Raw genomic sequence first — 17,152 nt, 5'->3', positions numbered from 1 at the left:
AGTGATAGAAGAAGAGAGAAGGAGGGACAAAGAAGAGAAGATAGGGAGGGGAGAGAGGGAGGGAAGAAGAAAGACATAGAGAGCAGAAAGTAGAGAGAAAGAGAGAGAGAGAGACAAGCGGAAGATGGAGAGAGTGTATGTTAGGGGTGAGATAGGAGACAAAGGAGAGATAGTGGCAAAGTTGAAGGGATGAGATTGAGAGAGAGAGAGAAATGAAGGGGAGATAGAGAGGAAGGTGGGAGAGAAAGGGAGAGAGAAAGGAAGGAAGATAGAGAAGAAGAGTGGGAAATAAAAAACCACTGTAACATTCACAGACAATAGCATTGAAATCTAAAGAGATAAATACACACACCACTCAAAGCATCCAAACATAGACATGCAAACCATTCAAGGCAAGCAACATAGACAAAATTAAAGAAAATAAGAGGAGAGCGGGAGAAATAGAGATAGAAATTTAAAAAAGCAAATGTAACATTCACAAATTCACAAACAATACCATTGAAATCCAAATAGATAAATACATAAACCACTCTAAGTATCCAAACATAAACGTACAACCATTCAAACAAGCAACATAGATTAAATTAAAGAAGAAAACAATATAGTCATGTCAAGCAAAAAAAAACATAATGTAAATTTCAAAATATGAAGTTTATGTCCATCATATACATAATAATAATCTCAAAATATTACATTGTTACTCTCCATTAATAACAATCCCAAAATATAACATTGTTGTTTGCTGAGACTAATTTAAATCCATCTAACTCCCCAAAAAAAACAAAAAAACACCTTGAAAATCAACCCCACACCTTTGACTTTGATTTCGGATCGGAAGGGAAATACGCCCCGAAACAACAAAGGTCGAAGTACCTCTTTCACATTTAGTAACCAAAAAAATCTTGAAAATCAACCCCCAGACCTTTGACTTTTATTCGGGTTGACTTTGATTTGGGTTGGGAAGGGAAATATGCCCCCGAAACAACAAAGGTCGAAGTACCTCTTTCACATCTAGTAAATTACTATTATCCCTTGAAATCCACTTCACATGCAGTAAATTACTATTATCCAGTAATACTACCTAGCGTCCTATTCACTAATGGGGATATCATTTATGGAAGGAACCAAAGGACTGTATGTAGAGGCAGACGAAACGGATGACACGGTGGCAGAGGGCCGTGACTGCTGAATGCCACTGCTAGAGCTGCCGGCTGTGGATCCTCCGTGCCGCTGTCACTATTTTTCACAAATGCGGGCTTTGTTGGATTTGCTAATGTCAGAAGAGCGCTGGAGATCATCAATATAACATTAGACATGATTGGACGGAGGCCCGCATCAGCTTGCGTGCATAGAAGGGCAACATGAATGCATCTTAAAGCTTGCTCCTGCCTGATTGTTTCCGCCAATGTCGAATCTATCGTATCTGGATGACAACCTCGCTTGTATAATCTCCATGCCCGCATTACAAACCTCCAAAGAAAATACTGTTGCTCATCTCCATTTTCTGCATTACAAACATCTCCATTATTTGCAACCATTGTAGCTCATACAAAAAGGTAATCATGATCCATTGAAATCTTACCCATTCTAATAGGCTTTGCATTTCATCCGGGAAATTTAGTTGAGTGCTTTTCCTTGCACTCACAATCTCATACAAAAAGGTAATCATGATCCATTGAAATCTTACCCATTCTAATAGGCTTTGCATTTCATCCGGGAAATTTAGTTGAGTGCTTTTCCTTGCACCCACAATCTCAAGGACTAGCACTCCAAAACTATAGACATCAACCTTTACTGATAGTTGCCCCCGCATTGCATATTCTGGAGCCATGTAACCGCTAGATACTCCAACGAATTTCCTCAAATGAGTGGGGTGTTTAATGTGGGTAAATCACACAACTCCATAAATGTAAATTATTGATAAATTGAATTAGCAAAGGGTAGAGGTAATATTCTCACCATGTCCCTAATAAGTGTGGTGATTGTAGCTAAATCACACAATTGCATAAATGCTTAACTGCTGATAAATTGCATAAGGGAACGGTAGAGGGAAATGTTCTTACTATGTTCCTGCAGCTTTTGTTTGGATGTGAGTCTCCTCTTCAGGAAAGAGTCTTGCTAACCCAAAGTCTGCTATTTTTGGATTCAATCTCTTATCAAGCAAAATGTTACTTGCTTTAATGTCTCTATGAATCATTCGCAAATGTGAATCCTGGTGAAGATAAAGAATACCACGAGCTATACCCGTTATGATGTTGTAGCGTTTATGCCAATCAAGATGCCTCTTCTTCTCTGGATCTGTATTTGTATTTCAAGAATACCAAATTTGAAAACTCTTCAATAATCAATCCCATCAAATTTATAAAGGATTTATCATCTTTCTCTCACCCATTTAAAAAATCCGAAGTGACCTACCAAACAGAAAGCTGTCAAGACTCTTGTTCGGCAAATACTCGTAGACAAGTAACCTTTCTCGTCCCTCGGTACAACACCCAAGCAACCTTACAAGATTTCGGTGTTGAACATTGGCCACAAGCTTCACTTCATTCATAAACTCTCGTTTGCCCTGTCCAGACGTTACAGGCAGCTTCTTCACTGCTATTTCTATTCCGTCTCTCGTTATTCCCTGAAAGAATCAGTCCCATTAACAACTAGGGAAAAATCCCTCTTCATCTTCATGTGATGTCAAGTCATGCAATTTCATGGGTTAAAAACAATAATAGATTCATACATACCTTGTATATAGGACCAAACCCTCCCTCTCCAAGCTTCTTATTTTCATCAAAATTATCCGTTGCTTCTATGAGATCTTCTACGGTGAAGAGAATTTGCGTCTGCTTCAGTTGCGTCGATTCTGGATCACTCCCACGTGTTTCTGTGTACACCCAAAAAAGGGTTAATAAAAATTTAATTTCATGAGATTAACATAAGTTTGGTCGTTCGAAACACAGGACAAAACTCCAGATTCTACCTTCATTCTGCGCACGGGTTCCTCGCCTCTCTGAGATAGATGATCTCATTTTCCTCCACTTTGCAAGCAAACAGGCCATTAACACGAAGCACGCCTCCCACAATCCCCATTATTATGGGTAATGTTTTTGAAGAGAAGCCATCTGTAGAATAAGATCATGGAATACATGATATTATTATATATAAAAAAATGAAATTACAATCAAATTGTATAATCTACAAATCATAAAGCTGAATGCAGCAGTGAGAGATTACTTGCGGTGGAGGTTGGAGGTTGACTAGCACTACTGGTGTCAATGAAGGGGTATACTTCATATCGGACCAGGCAGCTTCCAAGCAATGCTCCTCGGCTCATAGAATAATCGTCGCTGACGTTGTTAATTGCGGTCCGTGATGGATAGAACTCTCCAACACTGAACTTCACCGTAAACGGTGCCATTAACAAAATATGTAGCTGATCCTTGAGCGAATCCCTCCTTTGTAAAATTGTAGGCCTCATCAGACAGGTTGAAAAGGAGATTTGAAGTAGTGGTCATAAAACTAATTATATCACCACTACTAATATTGCTACTGTTGACCAAACGTTTATACAGAGTGGTGTCTAGACGTGAGAAATTAAAGTTCTCGTATAGCAGGTAGCAGTTGTCCAGCAATAGTCGACCACCTGTTTTGTATGGGCAAACTTATGGCGAACGGTTTCGTTTTCTGTCGAGATTTTGTCCATACGATGAAGTGTTGAACCCTGTTTGAGGTGTATTATTCACCAGATCACCCATTACCCTGCTGGAAAATGTACTTCCATCAGCGTAAGTAGAAGCATGAGCATTGCACATATACGGTGGCTGCGAATCTGATAAAACCGAAGTAAAATTGCTCATGAATAATAAGGCAATCAAATGAAAGAAAATAGTTGCCTGCTTACAAGAATTAGCGAAGTATAAACAATTATACTTATCGAAGTTGTTCATAATGACCATCAGATAGACAAGAGCGTTGCAAAATCGATGTAAGTGCTCTGAAAACGTAGGCGACCTTTCAAATACAGAAATACTGAACTAGGAACTAGGAACTAGGAATTGGAACGTGAGCGCATACGACATTTTCTAAGTTATAATTTTATTATAATTTACTTAGTTTTTAATTTCTTGGATAGTTTTAAAGTGTAGTAATTTTACATGCATCATGATGTAAGTGTTTTGATATAGATATTTATTTTATATGTTTAAGTTAGCATATGAGTTAAACACGTATATATTAAAACAAACCATGTAACAAGATTTTTAACTATCAGATTCACTTTCATGGCTCACGTATATATTTAAAAAAATTATGTAACAAGATTTTTAACTATCAGATTCACTTTCACTTTGCCATGAAGATCCTTAATTTGTTTGTTAAAATATTATGGAAAAATACCATAGCTTATGAGTACTACATGCCCGAAAAACCATAAATTATTTCATAATCAAAGTATTTAATTTAATTTTATTTTATATCTTTTTGATTAAGTACAAAAAAAAATCATATAATTATCTTTAAAATAAATTGCAACCTTTTACTACTAAAAAAATATTTATATCCTCATATCTATCTATTAATTATTGATTATTAAATTAAAATATTAAAAAACCTATTTTAAAATAAACAAACACCTCTCTAAGTGTAAATATTGCAAGTTCCATGGTGGTCTTCTTATTCTCGGATAAATTTTAACATTTACACATATACGTGTAGAGTTGTAAAATAAATACAATATTTCACTTAATTGGAGTCGCCAAGATACTTGTCGAGAGATCTTATATAGTTGTAAAATAAATACAATATTTCACTTAATTGGAGTGACCAAGATACGTGTCAAGAAATCTTACATAGTTTAAGAAGAAATATAGAGAAGGATGAATTATAATGCTCTTTCAACTTTGAAGTTGTTTGACAAAAAAATTCTTTGGAGTTATTATTATATTATAATTATGGTATATAATATAAAGTTAGATGAAACGAAGAGTTTTGAGGAAGACGAATAGTCTCTTGTGAAATGTGAAGTGAATATATATTGTGATAAAGTTGATTATATTTTTTTTTCATATTTTATTGTTATCTTTATGTATGATGATTATATGTGTAAATGTTTTTTATTCTATTTGCTTATAGTAGATAGATCGTTTTTTTTATTGGTTTTGGTTTTCTGTTTATGATTGAGGTATTGAATGAGAAGATTCAGTTCGAGAAAGAGTGAGAGCAATTCAAATGAGACAAAGGGAGGTGAAAGATAAAAAGTAGGTCCCTTGTCTTATCTATCTATCATAGGAAAAGGTTAAACTCTTTAATTCTGTTGTTCTAAGTGTAGCTACCCACTTAGGGAAGATGTGTTTATCCATAGATACAAATTCCATATAACAAATTGGCGACTCCCCTGGGAAGGATCTGTCATTCCTGGTAGCTTACCATCATCATATTACACCCTAGTAGACTTTACTTGACTTCATTGATCTTATTTCAACCTTTTTGAACTGTTTTTGGCCAAAAAATTTCGCTTCGATGTCTTTTGATTGGCCTCTCTGGCACCATCACAGGCTTGGAGACAATGCTCTATAGTGCAGTCTATCCCACTCAACCCTGTGTTGATCCTCCTTAAGCCAAAAAACCCACCTTTGACTTGGATTTTTCCAAATTTGCTTCTGAAGTTGTTTGCTGAAAGATCAATGGTTATTATGGTTTTGAAATCAATTTGAATTTCCTCTTCTAGCCCTACTCTGACCTTGATTGTTTAGTGTTTCTTAAGAGATTTCTTTATCATTATCAATTCATCGTCAAAGTTAGCTTACATCGATTAGTCTTTTGGAAAAGGAAGTGTCGTAAAGTCTTCATTTCTTTGAAAAATACACTTTCGTAACGTCTTCGTTTCTTGTGAAAAGTATTGATTGATTATTTGTGCATCTAGTTCCTTTTTGTTCATCTAAACATTAAAGGGGTTGAAAAGAAAAACTTGCATCGTGCATATTGTGGTTTGTGAATGCTTGATTGGAAAAGCTAGGGAAATTGCATTAGGTGTGCTATTTTCTCTTTGTCAAAGATCTAATTTCTCTATCCCATACTAGCTATGACTTTCATTGTTAATTGAATGAAAGAATGTTTCTCATGTTAGTTGCATTTTAGGAATTGCAAACATACATCACGTGGTGAACCTTGAAAGGAAAATTCTTAAGAAGATCAACTTAAAATTTATCTCAATTAACCTAATGGAGCATTGTAACTTAACACATAACATTTAGAGGTTCTATACTAGAGATGTGTTCTGGCATCGTTAAACATTGAAACTGTCACTAATTGTCTGTGATACATTCCGAGTGTGATATCTCATTCCATGTACGTAAGTATATCGTACCTCGTCCATCTACTTTCGGCTATATATGGTGGTGTTACAATATGTAAAGTATAAAGGAATGCTCTCATTGTGTGTTTTCGCATTAGACAACACTAACATGAATTAGGCCTGCACGTACTTTCGGGTATATATGGGAGGACTATATTAGGTTGCTATCCATCCATAGGTAACTAAGTCGACCACCTTATACACTGTAATACACTGAACACAGCATTCGGGGAGATTTCCTGCATGTATGTTAAGTCCTTCGTTTACTAAGGCAGTATATTATAGTTCATAGTTACTTGGTAATGCTTTTTCCTAGATTATCCCTCTTTCGTTTTGTTCACTCTTTAGTTGATCTTAGGTTGAAACATATGGCAACAACTCCGGAGTCCCCCAATCAAGGAATTCCTTTTGATGGGAAATCTAGTCCATTTCCTCCTTTCGGAAATATTGGTGCTCCTTATATGGCTACATTGTCCCTTTCGGGACTTACCATCGGCTTGCCAGTATGGTTGTTCTCAACCTCCTTGGCCCCGTAACTAAATATTCCTACAACTGGATAAAATCAACCTCCAGTTGATCCTAAAGTTGACTCGCTGCCTTCTTCCATGGTTGTTTCTTCCTTCGCTTCTTCCTCTTCACCTCGTGAAAGTATTGCTACTAGTAACCAGGTGTCTAAGAAGAAGAAGAAATGGAAGAATAAGAAGAAGAAGAAGCAAATTCAGCAAGCAGGAAACCAAGAAAGCATTGCTTCGAATGAAACTTCTGATGAGAAACCATCCGATAAGCCTCACAAACTTTGATATCCTTGCAAACTTTGTATGGGAGACCATCTTCTTTGAAATTGTTCTGGTATTCCTCAGATCTTAGAAGAATGGTCTTCTCATTCACATCATCCTATGTCATCAGCTTCTGGAGATCATGCTGGTGACACACCATCACCTAGTGGTAGTAAAACTCATGGAAAGAAGGGTAAAGTTAAGTTTCCCTATATGTTATGTGAAGGAAATCACCTCATTCACCTTTGTCCCTATCTGGATGAAGCCCAAAAAGTGTTGGATAACCATCCTGCTTCTCTGCAGCGACTTCCATATGGTTACAGGAGACTATCCCTTAATCCTTCACTAGTTGATGAAGTGACTAACCCAAATCAACCATCGATCAAACCCACTCTCTCTGATTATGAATCCCATGAGTCTATACTTGACCAATCACAGGTCGAGGAAACAGTTGACCCGATTTCACCTTCAGTTAATCGTACCTTTCCCGTAGAGAGTGAGTATGATACCACTCAAGTTCTTTTCATTTCTTCAAATTCCAATGAGCTTGGAGGCAACTCTCCTGTTCCATCAAGATAGGAGGAAAATCCTCCCGTTCTCGTAACTCAAGGGGGTAATTCTCCCATTCTTATGACACCCCCTCCAAGTAGTCTGATCACTTCCTTTGATTGGAATCAACTGGCAAGATGTCATCTTCCTTCTTATGTGCCTTTCCAAATCATAGTACAAGTTTATAATATGATTGTATCTGGCACTATTATAGATGAAGGTGCATTTCTGAGTATCCTTTCCTCCACTGCTTGGCAAGTTCTCGGTTTGCCACCACTTGTGCTTGTTACCCAGAATCTATTGGCTTTTAAGAGAGGAATCAGTCAACCATTAGGGATCCTTCCTCAGTTGCATATTACTTTGGGTGGAAAAATTGTTTATCTCAATGTGATGGTAGTCCGAAGCCCTTTAGATTATAATTTACGTATTGGGCGCGACTATGTTTATGACATGGGAGCTATTGTTTCAACACTCTTTCGAGTGATGTGTTTCCTGCATGAAGGCAGAATTGTCACTGTTGAACATTTTTCATTTCCCGATCCAAATATGGATTCCGTTCAACCATCTTCCCTAAATGGTCTATTTGTCCCAATGGTATCTTCCCCGCCACAGGTCAATTATGTGGCAACTCGCTCCATGCCTACATCAAATGACGATCAATTTCGTGATGTTGTACATTATGTACTGGGGGCATTAGAACCAGATCTCTCTAATCGATTCCTTACTACGAATCCCTTCCAGAGCATTGTTCTCCCATCTAATGAGAACATCTTGGAAGTCATGACCTCTTATGGGTTGTGATCAAGGAATACAAGCATAGTTCCTTGTCTTCTGTCAAGCTCGTTAAAAAATGAAACAAGGAATATGAGGATAGTTCCTTGTCTTGTGTCAACCTCGTCAAAAAATGAAACAAAGGGTACGAGCATAGTTCCTTGTCTTGTGTCAAGATCGTTAAAAATGAAACAAGGAATATGAGAATAGTTCCTTGTCTTGTGTCAACCTCATCAAAAAATGAAACAAAGGGTACGAGCATAGTTCCTTGTCTTGTGTCAAGCTCATTAAAAAATGAAACAAGGAATATGAGGATAGTTCTTTTACTGTGTCAACCTCATTAAAAAATGAAATAGGTCACAGAGCATAGTTCCTTGTCTTGTGTCAAGCTCGTTAAAAAATGAAACAAGGAATCTTACCAAAGTTCCTTGTCTTGTGTCAAGCTCATTAAAAAATGAAACAAGGTCCCCTAGGGAAAAGTTCCAATTCGAGTCTTTGATTAGATCTCGTAAAATCCCAGTCAAGTCTTTCACTTGATCTTGTAAACGAACCTTCATTCCATCCACCTGATAGCCACAAGTAGTCTACTTAGGAGAATGCAATGAAGTTTGGGGGGCATGCACCTAGAATCAAGTCATCATGTTAGGTGTATGTAAACCAATTTCAAGCATATTTTTTCATTTCAAGCTTGTGTAATCATGAAAATGAACCCAAGACTAGTTCCCTATGGTTCAAGCTTGTGTAAAAATGAACCCATATCCATTTTAACCCTCGTGATTAGCATTCTATCAGCTTCTTCTATAAGATGAGCCTTGGTTTGTCTCCTTCCATCATCACTATCTACTTGGCCGATCATACACTTTTACTTGGTTCTTTTACCCTTTTTGAGGAACAATTGTAAGGAGTGGTCCTATTATCCAGCCTCTTCACATAAATAAACATGTTTTGAGAAGTTCCAACATCACCGAAACTAGTTTCTATCCTAGACACCACTCATTCCTCTAAGTGGAGTCCTCTTTAAGCTCTTTTCAGACTCTCGAAATATGAAAAGATTGCCGAGAACTTGTCCTTTTTAGCTCGTAAATGGATTGGAAATGACATCTACTCAATATAAGTTTAACGTTTTTTAGGATTGAGATAAATTACTTACGAAAAAGGAATACGTTGATTGAACATGGTCAATAGGTTCTCTCTTATATTATTTTACGCTTTTTTGGACTTGAGAGACAAATTTACGAAAAGGAATTTGTGGAGCTTTTTTTTTGTCCCTTTTCAAACTCTCTAAACATGAAAAGGACCAAGTTCTCATTGTCATTCAACTTGTTAAAACATCAAATAGCGACAAACTTCTCCATCATGACAAGACCAAGTTTCACCTTCACTAGACTCGTTAAAACATCACATAGTGATGGATTCACCTAAAGGGTGGAATTACACAACAAGCATATGTTATACTCCTCAAGCTTGATAAAAAATAAAGAGGTACTGGTAAGCAATGACTGGCGAAACTGGGAAAGGGGTAAACCACTTTATGGTAGTAGGTCGATGGTGGGCCCCAGTGTTGTAGCAATAATGCTACAATTCCTGGAACTCCCTTCTTTAATTTTATCAACCCGGTAGTTTGTAACAAACTTGGAAGCGACGGTGCTGTATGCACAAGTACTAGCTCTTGCCGCAACTGTCACGTGGTCAGCTGGCACAAGTCCGCTAGGGGCTTAAGCCAACTTCTATGAGCTCTTAGAAGAAGCTTTTTAATTGATGGACGAAAGCTAACTCAAAGGAAGCTAATCTACTTGCGGAAAGAAATGGAAAGTAAAAAAGAAACGCAAACCCTAGCAAACCCTAATTCTACCAGCTAGCCCTACTGATGCAAAGATGGGAATGCAAACTACTGAAAGAGATGCCATTACTTTTATGAAGGTAAGATGCATGTGTCTAGACTACTTCTACCCGAGGAAAACATCTTTTTGTATTTTTGAAGAAGTTATTTAGAATTATCATGCATGTGCTTTTAACTGGATTTTTACTGTGCAGAGGCGGATCACAGAGGAAAAAGGCTTGGAAAAAGGTTGGGAAGGTTCAAAGAGGGTCTAAGGGGTCCCTAACACACTTCCTGAGAGTTTCACAAAGTTTGGCTATCAAGAAACCTCATTCGTGAGCTTCTACATGAAGTCTGCAGGGGTTCTACAGGATGTTCTGGGATTTCTACAGGATGTTCTGTAATTTTTCTATAGGATGTTTAAAAATTGGATTTTGGAGGATGGGTGAGTGAGGGAAGATACATGAATGGGTATGGAGGTAGGGTAGGGGTCTGAAATGACTCAGTGACTGAGGGATGAAGTGAGGAGAGGGTGTGAAAAGCTAATTTGTCTTGAAGAAGGTTGAGGCAATTGAAGAGCAAGAAGGTACGGTTACGTGGGCAAAAGAGTAGATGTGGAATGGGGAACCTAACTCAGAGATGGAGCAGCTAGTTTGGACAAAGCTTAGATGGACGAGAGAGTGATGGAGGTGCCCTGCACAATGTATACTTAATCAAATCAACCACGTCCTGCACACAATCAAAATATTAGCTAATCTATCCTAACTGTCAATGAAATCAATGAACAACAGCCTTATTCATGAAAAGAATCACGTACAGCATGTGAACAAAACATTATCAAAGAGATATAAACACATGACTAACTCCTACCAATCCATCCTAAACATAAAAAGCTACTTCAACCATCACAAGCAACCTAAGTTACAAAGCACGAATTAAATCGAAAGAGCAAACTTTATTTTAAGAATGTAGCGAACACACATAAAGATAAACAAGGGAGGTACTGGGCGCTTGAAATGGGCCCAACCCCAAGAGCTACAGCCTCCCAAGAGAGATTTAGAGATGGTGCAAAGCTGGATTCATCTTTATTAATCAAGAATGAAGAGTTACATCAAAACTGTCCACAAGAAGGACTTGAAAATGAGCTGAAAGCAAAGCTAATCTACTGAATAGAAATCGAACTACAAACTAGCTAACTAATGGCTGCAAAATGACTAACCACTAGCTACTATCTACTGGCTAACTAGCTAACATCCACTGGCTAACAAAATGACTAATTGGCTAACCAAAATGAGGCCCTAAGCCTTCTTATTTATACAAATTGAGGACCCAACAGTCCTCCTAAACTTTAGGGACTTGGCTACCCAAAACTTGGAGTTAACAGCAGTCCTACTTGACTTGCTTGGCTGCCCTTGTGCTGATTGATTTGGTGGCCCTTGAACTCCGAGCTGATGGTGGAGAATTCGAGGTAAGGGCCCATAAATGAAGGGGACACCTTCCTACAAATCCTCTCCCTTGTTCTCCCACGAATTTGGCTGCCAAGTGCTCATTAAGACCTTCAATTTTGTCTCCAAATTGACCAAAAAGGCTACACAAAGCACCCATTAGACTTGTTGGCATAATGACTAACCAAATTCACTCTATTAACATAAATATAATAAAAAACATGCAATAAACTAATGAGAATGGTGGATTAAGTCCAATTAGGAGGTTGAATGAGCCCAAATAATTGTCCATTTTTGGGGCTCATCAGTCGCTCTTGAACATGACACTTTCACTTCATCACTGTGACTATTTGGGTTGGGTTATTTGCTTGATGGTTATCATACCTATGGTCTATCACACCATCCATCACTTTGGTTTTGGGTCGATGTTTCCAATTCTTTCAGTGTCGCCGACATGTTCAAGAGAAGTCACTCAGTAAAATTCATCCTCTACAATATTCATAAACCTTCATTTCATGACTTCCATTCCTGAACCTTGTGTCGTCAATCACATTGTGTATCCAAAAATCATTACACTCCTTTCATGTTGTTGTTGTGGGATACATTAAGGCCCTCCTATGATGAGTCGCTTCTTGTCGACATCAACACATTATCCAAAAAGTTGACTTAGAAACACCCTTCCAGTACCTTGAGGCTTGCATACATCAATGGCAAGTTTCTCACTTCTAGCGACAGGTTGACATCACTGGCCTTTGATCGAAAGACTTTGTATGGTGTTCGACATAAAAAAATCCATTAACACCATGCAGAATGTACTGCAGTACCTTGAGGATCATTATCATTATCGGTGATTTCTCTCATAGCTTACATCATTAGCTGGTAATCGGATGGTGTCTTCCCATATTCGACTTTAGATCACATTTTCACATGGTTAGAATCATACTTGAGCGAACGATTGGATGAGATAGAAGAATTGGGATCTAGTTTCATCCATCCGGGCTACGATTTCAGGTAATTACTAAATCATTTTTACAATGGATTTACATAGATGTTCATCTGATCACGAGTCTATATCTATGGACGACTATCTGATTTATGTACATGTAATGAAAAGTTTATATGCTGAGCATGGGTATGCCTTCCGTCAACGATTAATGAAAAATCCAAAATATCATGATATTATGTATTGTAATTTATGCAGGTCACAATCTGCTTCAAATCCTCCTCATCACATCATAAAGCATATCACTCGACATTATGATTTTCAACTTCATGCTTTAGGGGGCAGCTGTTACAGGTCTGTTTGGGCACATCACTACTGACATTCAGATTAGTACAATTAGGGCTCATCAAAACCTAAATCAGTTGCTACATGCCCTAGACAAGTCATCACATTGAATGCCTTCATTCCTAAGAGTTCCCTGGCCTGAAGACCTCCTAAAATGCCACCTTGGGAGACCAGCATAGCCTTGTTCAGGGGTAACTATGCTGCAAAGCACTTAGGCCCATTCAAGCCTTCTTTGCAGAGAACTTAGGCCCACTTACACCTGTGTTGGGCGATAAATAGAGAAATCTCCATAGGGTTCTGGGAATATTCCTTGGTTTTAGATCATTCTATAAGGTTCCCACCTCTTATACCCTCCTATGAGCTCGAAATTGGATAGGATAAGGATCCATTAACCTCCTATCCTCTCATCCCTTCCTCCATGGAAACTAACTCCATTGTTTGGAAAGCCATTCAATGCCCAATTTATCACAAAACCACCTCAATTTCCATATAAATTGAGCACTCATCATAGTGATCAGGGATAGACTTTGAGGATTGTAAGGAAATAATGTTGGCTTGAGGTTTGAGATCAAAATCAAGTAATGTTATGCTGATGGACTGGTGTGATTTTGGTGTGACAAAGGATGGAACTCAAGCTAGATGAGTGACATGGGATCAAACTTCTTTGGTTGTAACTCTTCCTTCTACTTTTAATAAAGTTGTTTGCACCTTTTCCCATATTCTTGTCTTTATGTATGATAATTATATGTGTAAATGCTTTCGATTCCATTTTCTTATAATAGATAGATCGTTTGCTTTGATTGGGTTTTTTTTCTATTTATGATTGCAGGTATTGATCAAGCGGATTCAGTTTGAGAAGGAGCGATGAGAGAAATTCAAATGAGACAAAGGGAGGCGAAAGATAATGAGTAGGTCCCTTGTCTTATCTATCTATAATATGAAAAGGTTAAACTCTTTAATTCTTTTGTTCTAAGTGTAGCTACCCACTTAGGGAAGATGTGTTTATTCATAGATACAAATTCCATATAACACCCATGCACACACCTCTAACTACAAATTGGAGGCAAGAGAATTCCACTTTACGTGAAGAGGTTGATGTTACCATTTACAGGTAGGTCTTAGGGTCTTTGATGTATCTTGTGAACACAAGACTCTACATGTCCCATGCAGTAAACCAGTTGAGTCAAGTTATGGTGGGGCCTACCAAGCTATATTGGAGGGCAACAAGGTATGTTTTATGGTACCTCAGAGGCGCTACTGAGTAAGGATTATGGTACAAGAAGATAGAGAGAGCCAAGATCGGAGGCTTTACTGAAGTAGATGGGGCAAGGAGTCCATCAAACAAGAAAAGTACTTTAGGTGCTACCTCCAGTGTTGGGTCTGCAATTATTTCTTGGTACAGCAAGAAGCAGAGGTCTATGGCACTCAGCTTAGGAAAGGTTGAATACATCATTGCATGTCAAGCAACATGTGAAGAAATTTGGAGGAGGAAAATACTTGTGGGACTATTCAGTCGGGAGATGGATCTGACAATAATATATTGTGATAATCAGATTTGCATTTAGCTGTTTCAAAATCTTTTATTTCATGAGAAGTCCAAGCACATTGATATCTCGTATCATCATTTGTGGGATTGTGTGCAAAGGAGAATTATGTTTCTACAATACATTCCAACTCAGGAGCAAGATGCTAACATATTGAAAAAGGCATTTTCAAGTGGTAAATTTCAATTCCACATCTGAAATATAGGGGTGGTGAAAAATCCCTTTCTTGGTAAGAGGGAGTGTTGAAAAAATGTAGCAAGAAAGCCTCAATTTAACTTTAGTCTTAGTAAAATTGACTAAAATCTAATTTCCAAATCGACAATAAAACCTGGAGGTAATTAGCTAGTGTGACATGGATATTGTAACTTAGTTAGTTCAATAAATTCGAGTTAGAGGGCTTGGAGTTCAATTATGCATGTGTGATTGCTAAATTTTAGCAATCCTATTTATTTATTTTCAGTTGTACTCAGTTAACTGACCTCTAACTATTGATAGAGTCAGTTGAAGGTCAGTTGTGTAGTAGAATAGTAATCTAACTTAGATATATATTAGTTAACTCATCAATCAACCTAAAATAGCTAGTGCATGCAAAGAATTTGAGTTCCTCGGCTGAAGTGGAGATGACAAGGTAGTGTAACAAGTAGTTGTAAACTAGTTTGAGTGTACATGTGTTGCATGCAGTGTGATGATCAATCCTTGGGAATTGTGAAATCAATTGTAGGAAATTCCCAAAAAATAGGGGCTAATTTCCTCAGGATATGTGCAAGGAAATAGGAGGCTTGATGAGAAAATTAATGGATAAGTATTAGCCAGAGTTTGTAACTGTCCAGAGAGAACAATTATTCTTTTGTAGGTTGAGGTCAGAGTTGGAGCTAGAAATTGTAATAGATTCTCTATTCATCTTATTAATGCAAAGAGGCTTAAGGGGGTTTGTTCCTAGTGGGGTTCCCCTAGAAATTACTATGTATTTGTGGCTTTTCTTATTGCATGTCCATCCATGCAATTATAAATTGTGAATTTGACTCCAGATATTGGTAGAGTAGAATTGTGTCTCTTGATTTTAGATTAAATCTCTTGAGTAGTTGTAATTCTATCAAATTTCTACAAGTTGTGCCTCATTTTCCATTAGGTGCTCCCTTAACCTCTAATTTTGTAGTTGCATTTTCTCCCTCTTTATTAACTATTTGAATTTGAAGTCAGTCATTTCCTTATCCATTTGTTGCATCTTTTCCTCCATGATGCCTACATACTCCACTTTCTTTGATTTGGAAATCTACATCCACAATTGAGTTCCACTTCTATCCTTTTCTAACTCAAATAGGAGGGGACTTACAAACTTTTCATGTATAATTCTTCCATCTTGAACAAAATTTTAATAGGATCCAACATCAAGTTGTGGATCAAGCTCTTGGAGTCATTGTGGACCTCCTTCTCCCTCCTGAGGTGTTGTTGTTCCTTCCCGTAGTAAATTCTCCTTATCTTGTGGAAATTTTGCTCATTCCTGTGGCAAGGTAGTTTCTTCTTATGAATACTTGAATCAAGTTTCCCTAGTGTTTGGCCTCCTTTGGTATGTTCAAGGCTACTTTCCCTTGGCGTTGATGGAGGTGAATTCCTCAATTTTCCTTTTTCCTCGACCCAATTGTCCTTCTTAGTGAGAGACAAATTCCTCAATTGTGATTCAGACTGTTGAAGGAGGTTGAGGCTTCCCATGTTTGACCATTGTTATTTTCCTCCTTTTGAAGTATAAGGGACCCTAGTTGGTCTACATCCTTTTGGGTTTGATGGGTGTCCTAAGGGCTGTTAGCGTGGAATTCACCTCTTTTTCTTCATCCCCTTCTGAGAGGCTTACCAACTTCTCTTGTTTTCTCTTCTTCTAAGGTTTATATGGCTCCCTAAGGGTCTCTTTTGCTGCCTCTATTTTTCCTTCCTTTTCCTTTCTCCCTCTCAAAATCTCTCCAAGACAAATATTCCTCATGAATACACTCAACATTTCTTCACATCTTTCCACCTTTAAGACTAAAGGTAGCTACTCTAGCTTTCATGTTTTATGAATAATCATGCAACCTAAAGAACTTCCATGTGTCAAAAAACCATGTCTCTTCATCCTCTGGTTTCTTCATTTCCCCATCAAAAGTGGGTGGCTTCAATTTATTAAATTCATATGGGAAATAACCCCTATCACTCCTCTTGTAAGGATGATACCAATGATGATCATAGTGGTTATCTGAATCAGAGCTAGACTCATACATGTGTCTACCCCTTCTCCTCTCCGGAGTACCTAACAATCTGCCATCTCTCACTGTATCATCTCTAACTGATCAAAAACCACCATGCGATCTACTCCTATATGCCCCATTATTTTTATCTTCTTACTCATGACTGATCCATAGTGGTCGTTGTCGCTGCAAATTCGACAAGCTCTGAAGTATTGCTACATTTATATTTGCTAGCTTTTCCTGAGCATGTATGATTCTATGATGATATACCTTGCAACTCCTTGTTTATTCCTTTAAACTTCTCAGTGTAACTACCAAATCAGAAGATTTCCCAAAACCATACTTCTCTTCAGATTCATAGACCTTAGAGTCTCCGTAGTCAACTATCTTTCTAGCCATTT

At 37.7% G+C, this 17,152-nt stretch overlaps 1 protein-coding gene across 1 annotated transcript; it reads right to left on the bottom strand.

Annotated features, from left to right (window-relative positions):
* Positions 1-1,112: 1,112 nt before the first annotated feature.
* Positions 1,113-3,409, bottom strand: LOC149222948 (cysteine-rich receptor-like protein kinase 44). The gene is made up of 6 exons (XM_089387728.1): positions 3,226-3,409; positions 2,736-2,875; positions 2,416-2,626; positions 2,064-2,298; positions 1,642-1,838; positions 1,113-1,504 (listed from the first exon to the last, which is right to left on the bottom strand). The coding sequence occupies exons 1-6, from the start codon at positions 3,407-3,409 to the stop codon at positions 1,113-1,115; spliced, it is 1,359 nt and encodes a 452-aa protein (XP_089243854.1).
* Between the last annotated feature and the right edge of the window lie 13,743 nt (positions 3,410-17,152).

Source organism: Pinus tabuliformis, chromosome Q (genome assembly GCF_031772625.1).
Source record: "Pinus tabuliformis cultivar Carrire ecotype Pingquan chromosome Q, CPIR1, whole genome shotgun sequence".
Taxonomy (NCBI): Eukaryota; Viridiplantae; Streptophyta; class Pinopsida; order Pinales; family Pinaceae; genus Pinus; species Pinus tabuliformis.
Note: the sequence above shows the minus strand (reverse complement) of the source record. Positions and strands in the feature narration are given on the sequence as shown.

Coding starts and splice junctions, on each gene's coding strand:
- LOC149222948 (XM_089387728.1), bottom strand. CDS start 3,409: ATGGCACCGTTTACGGTGAAGTTCAGTGTTGGAGAGTTCTATCCATCA. Junction 2,876..3,225: donor ACCTCCAACCTCCACCGCAA/GTAATCTCTCAC, acceptor GGGTGTACACAG/AAACACGTGGGAGTGATCCA. Junction 2,299..2,415: donor TCTTGACAGCTTTCTGTTTG/GTAGGTCACTTC, acceptor ATACAAATACAG/ATCCAGAGAAGAAGAGGCAT.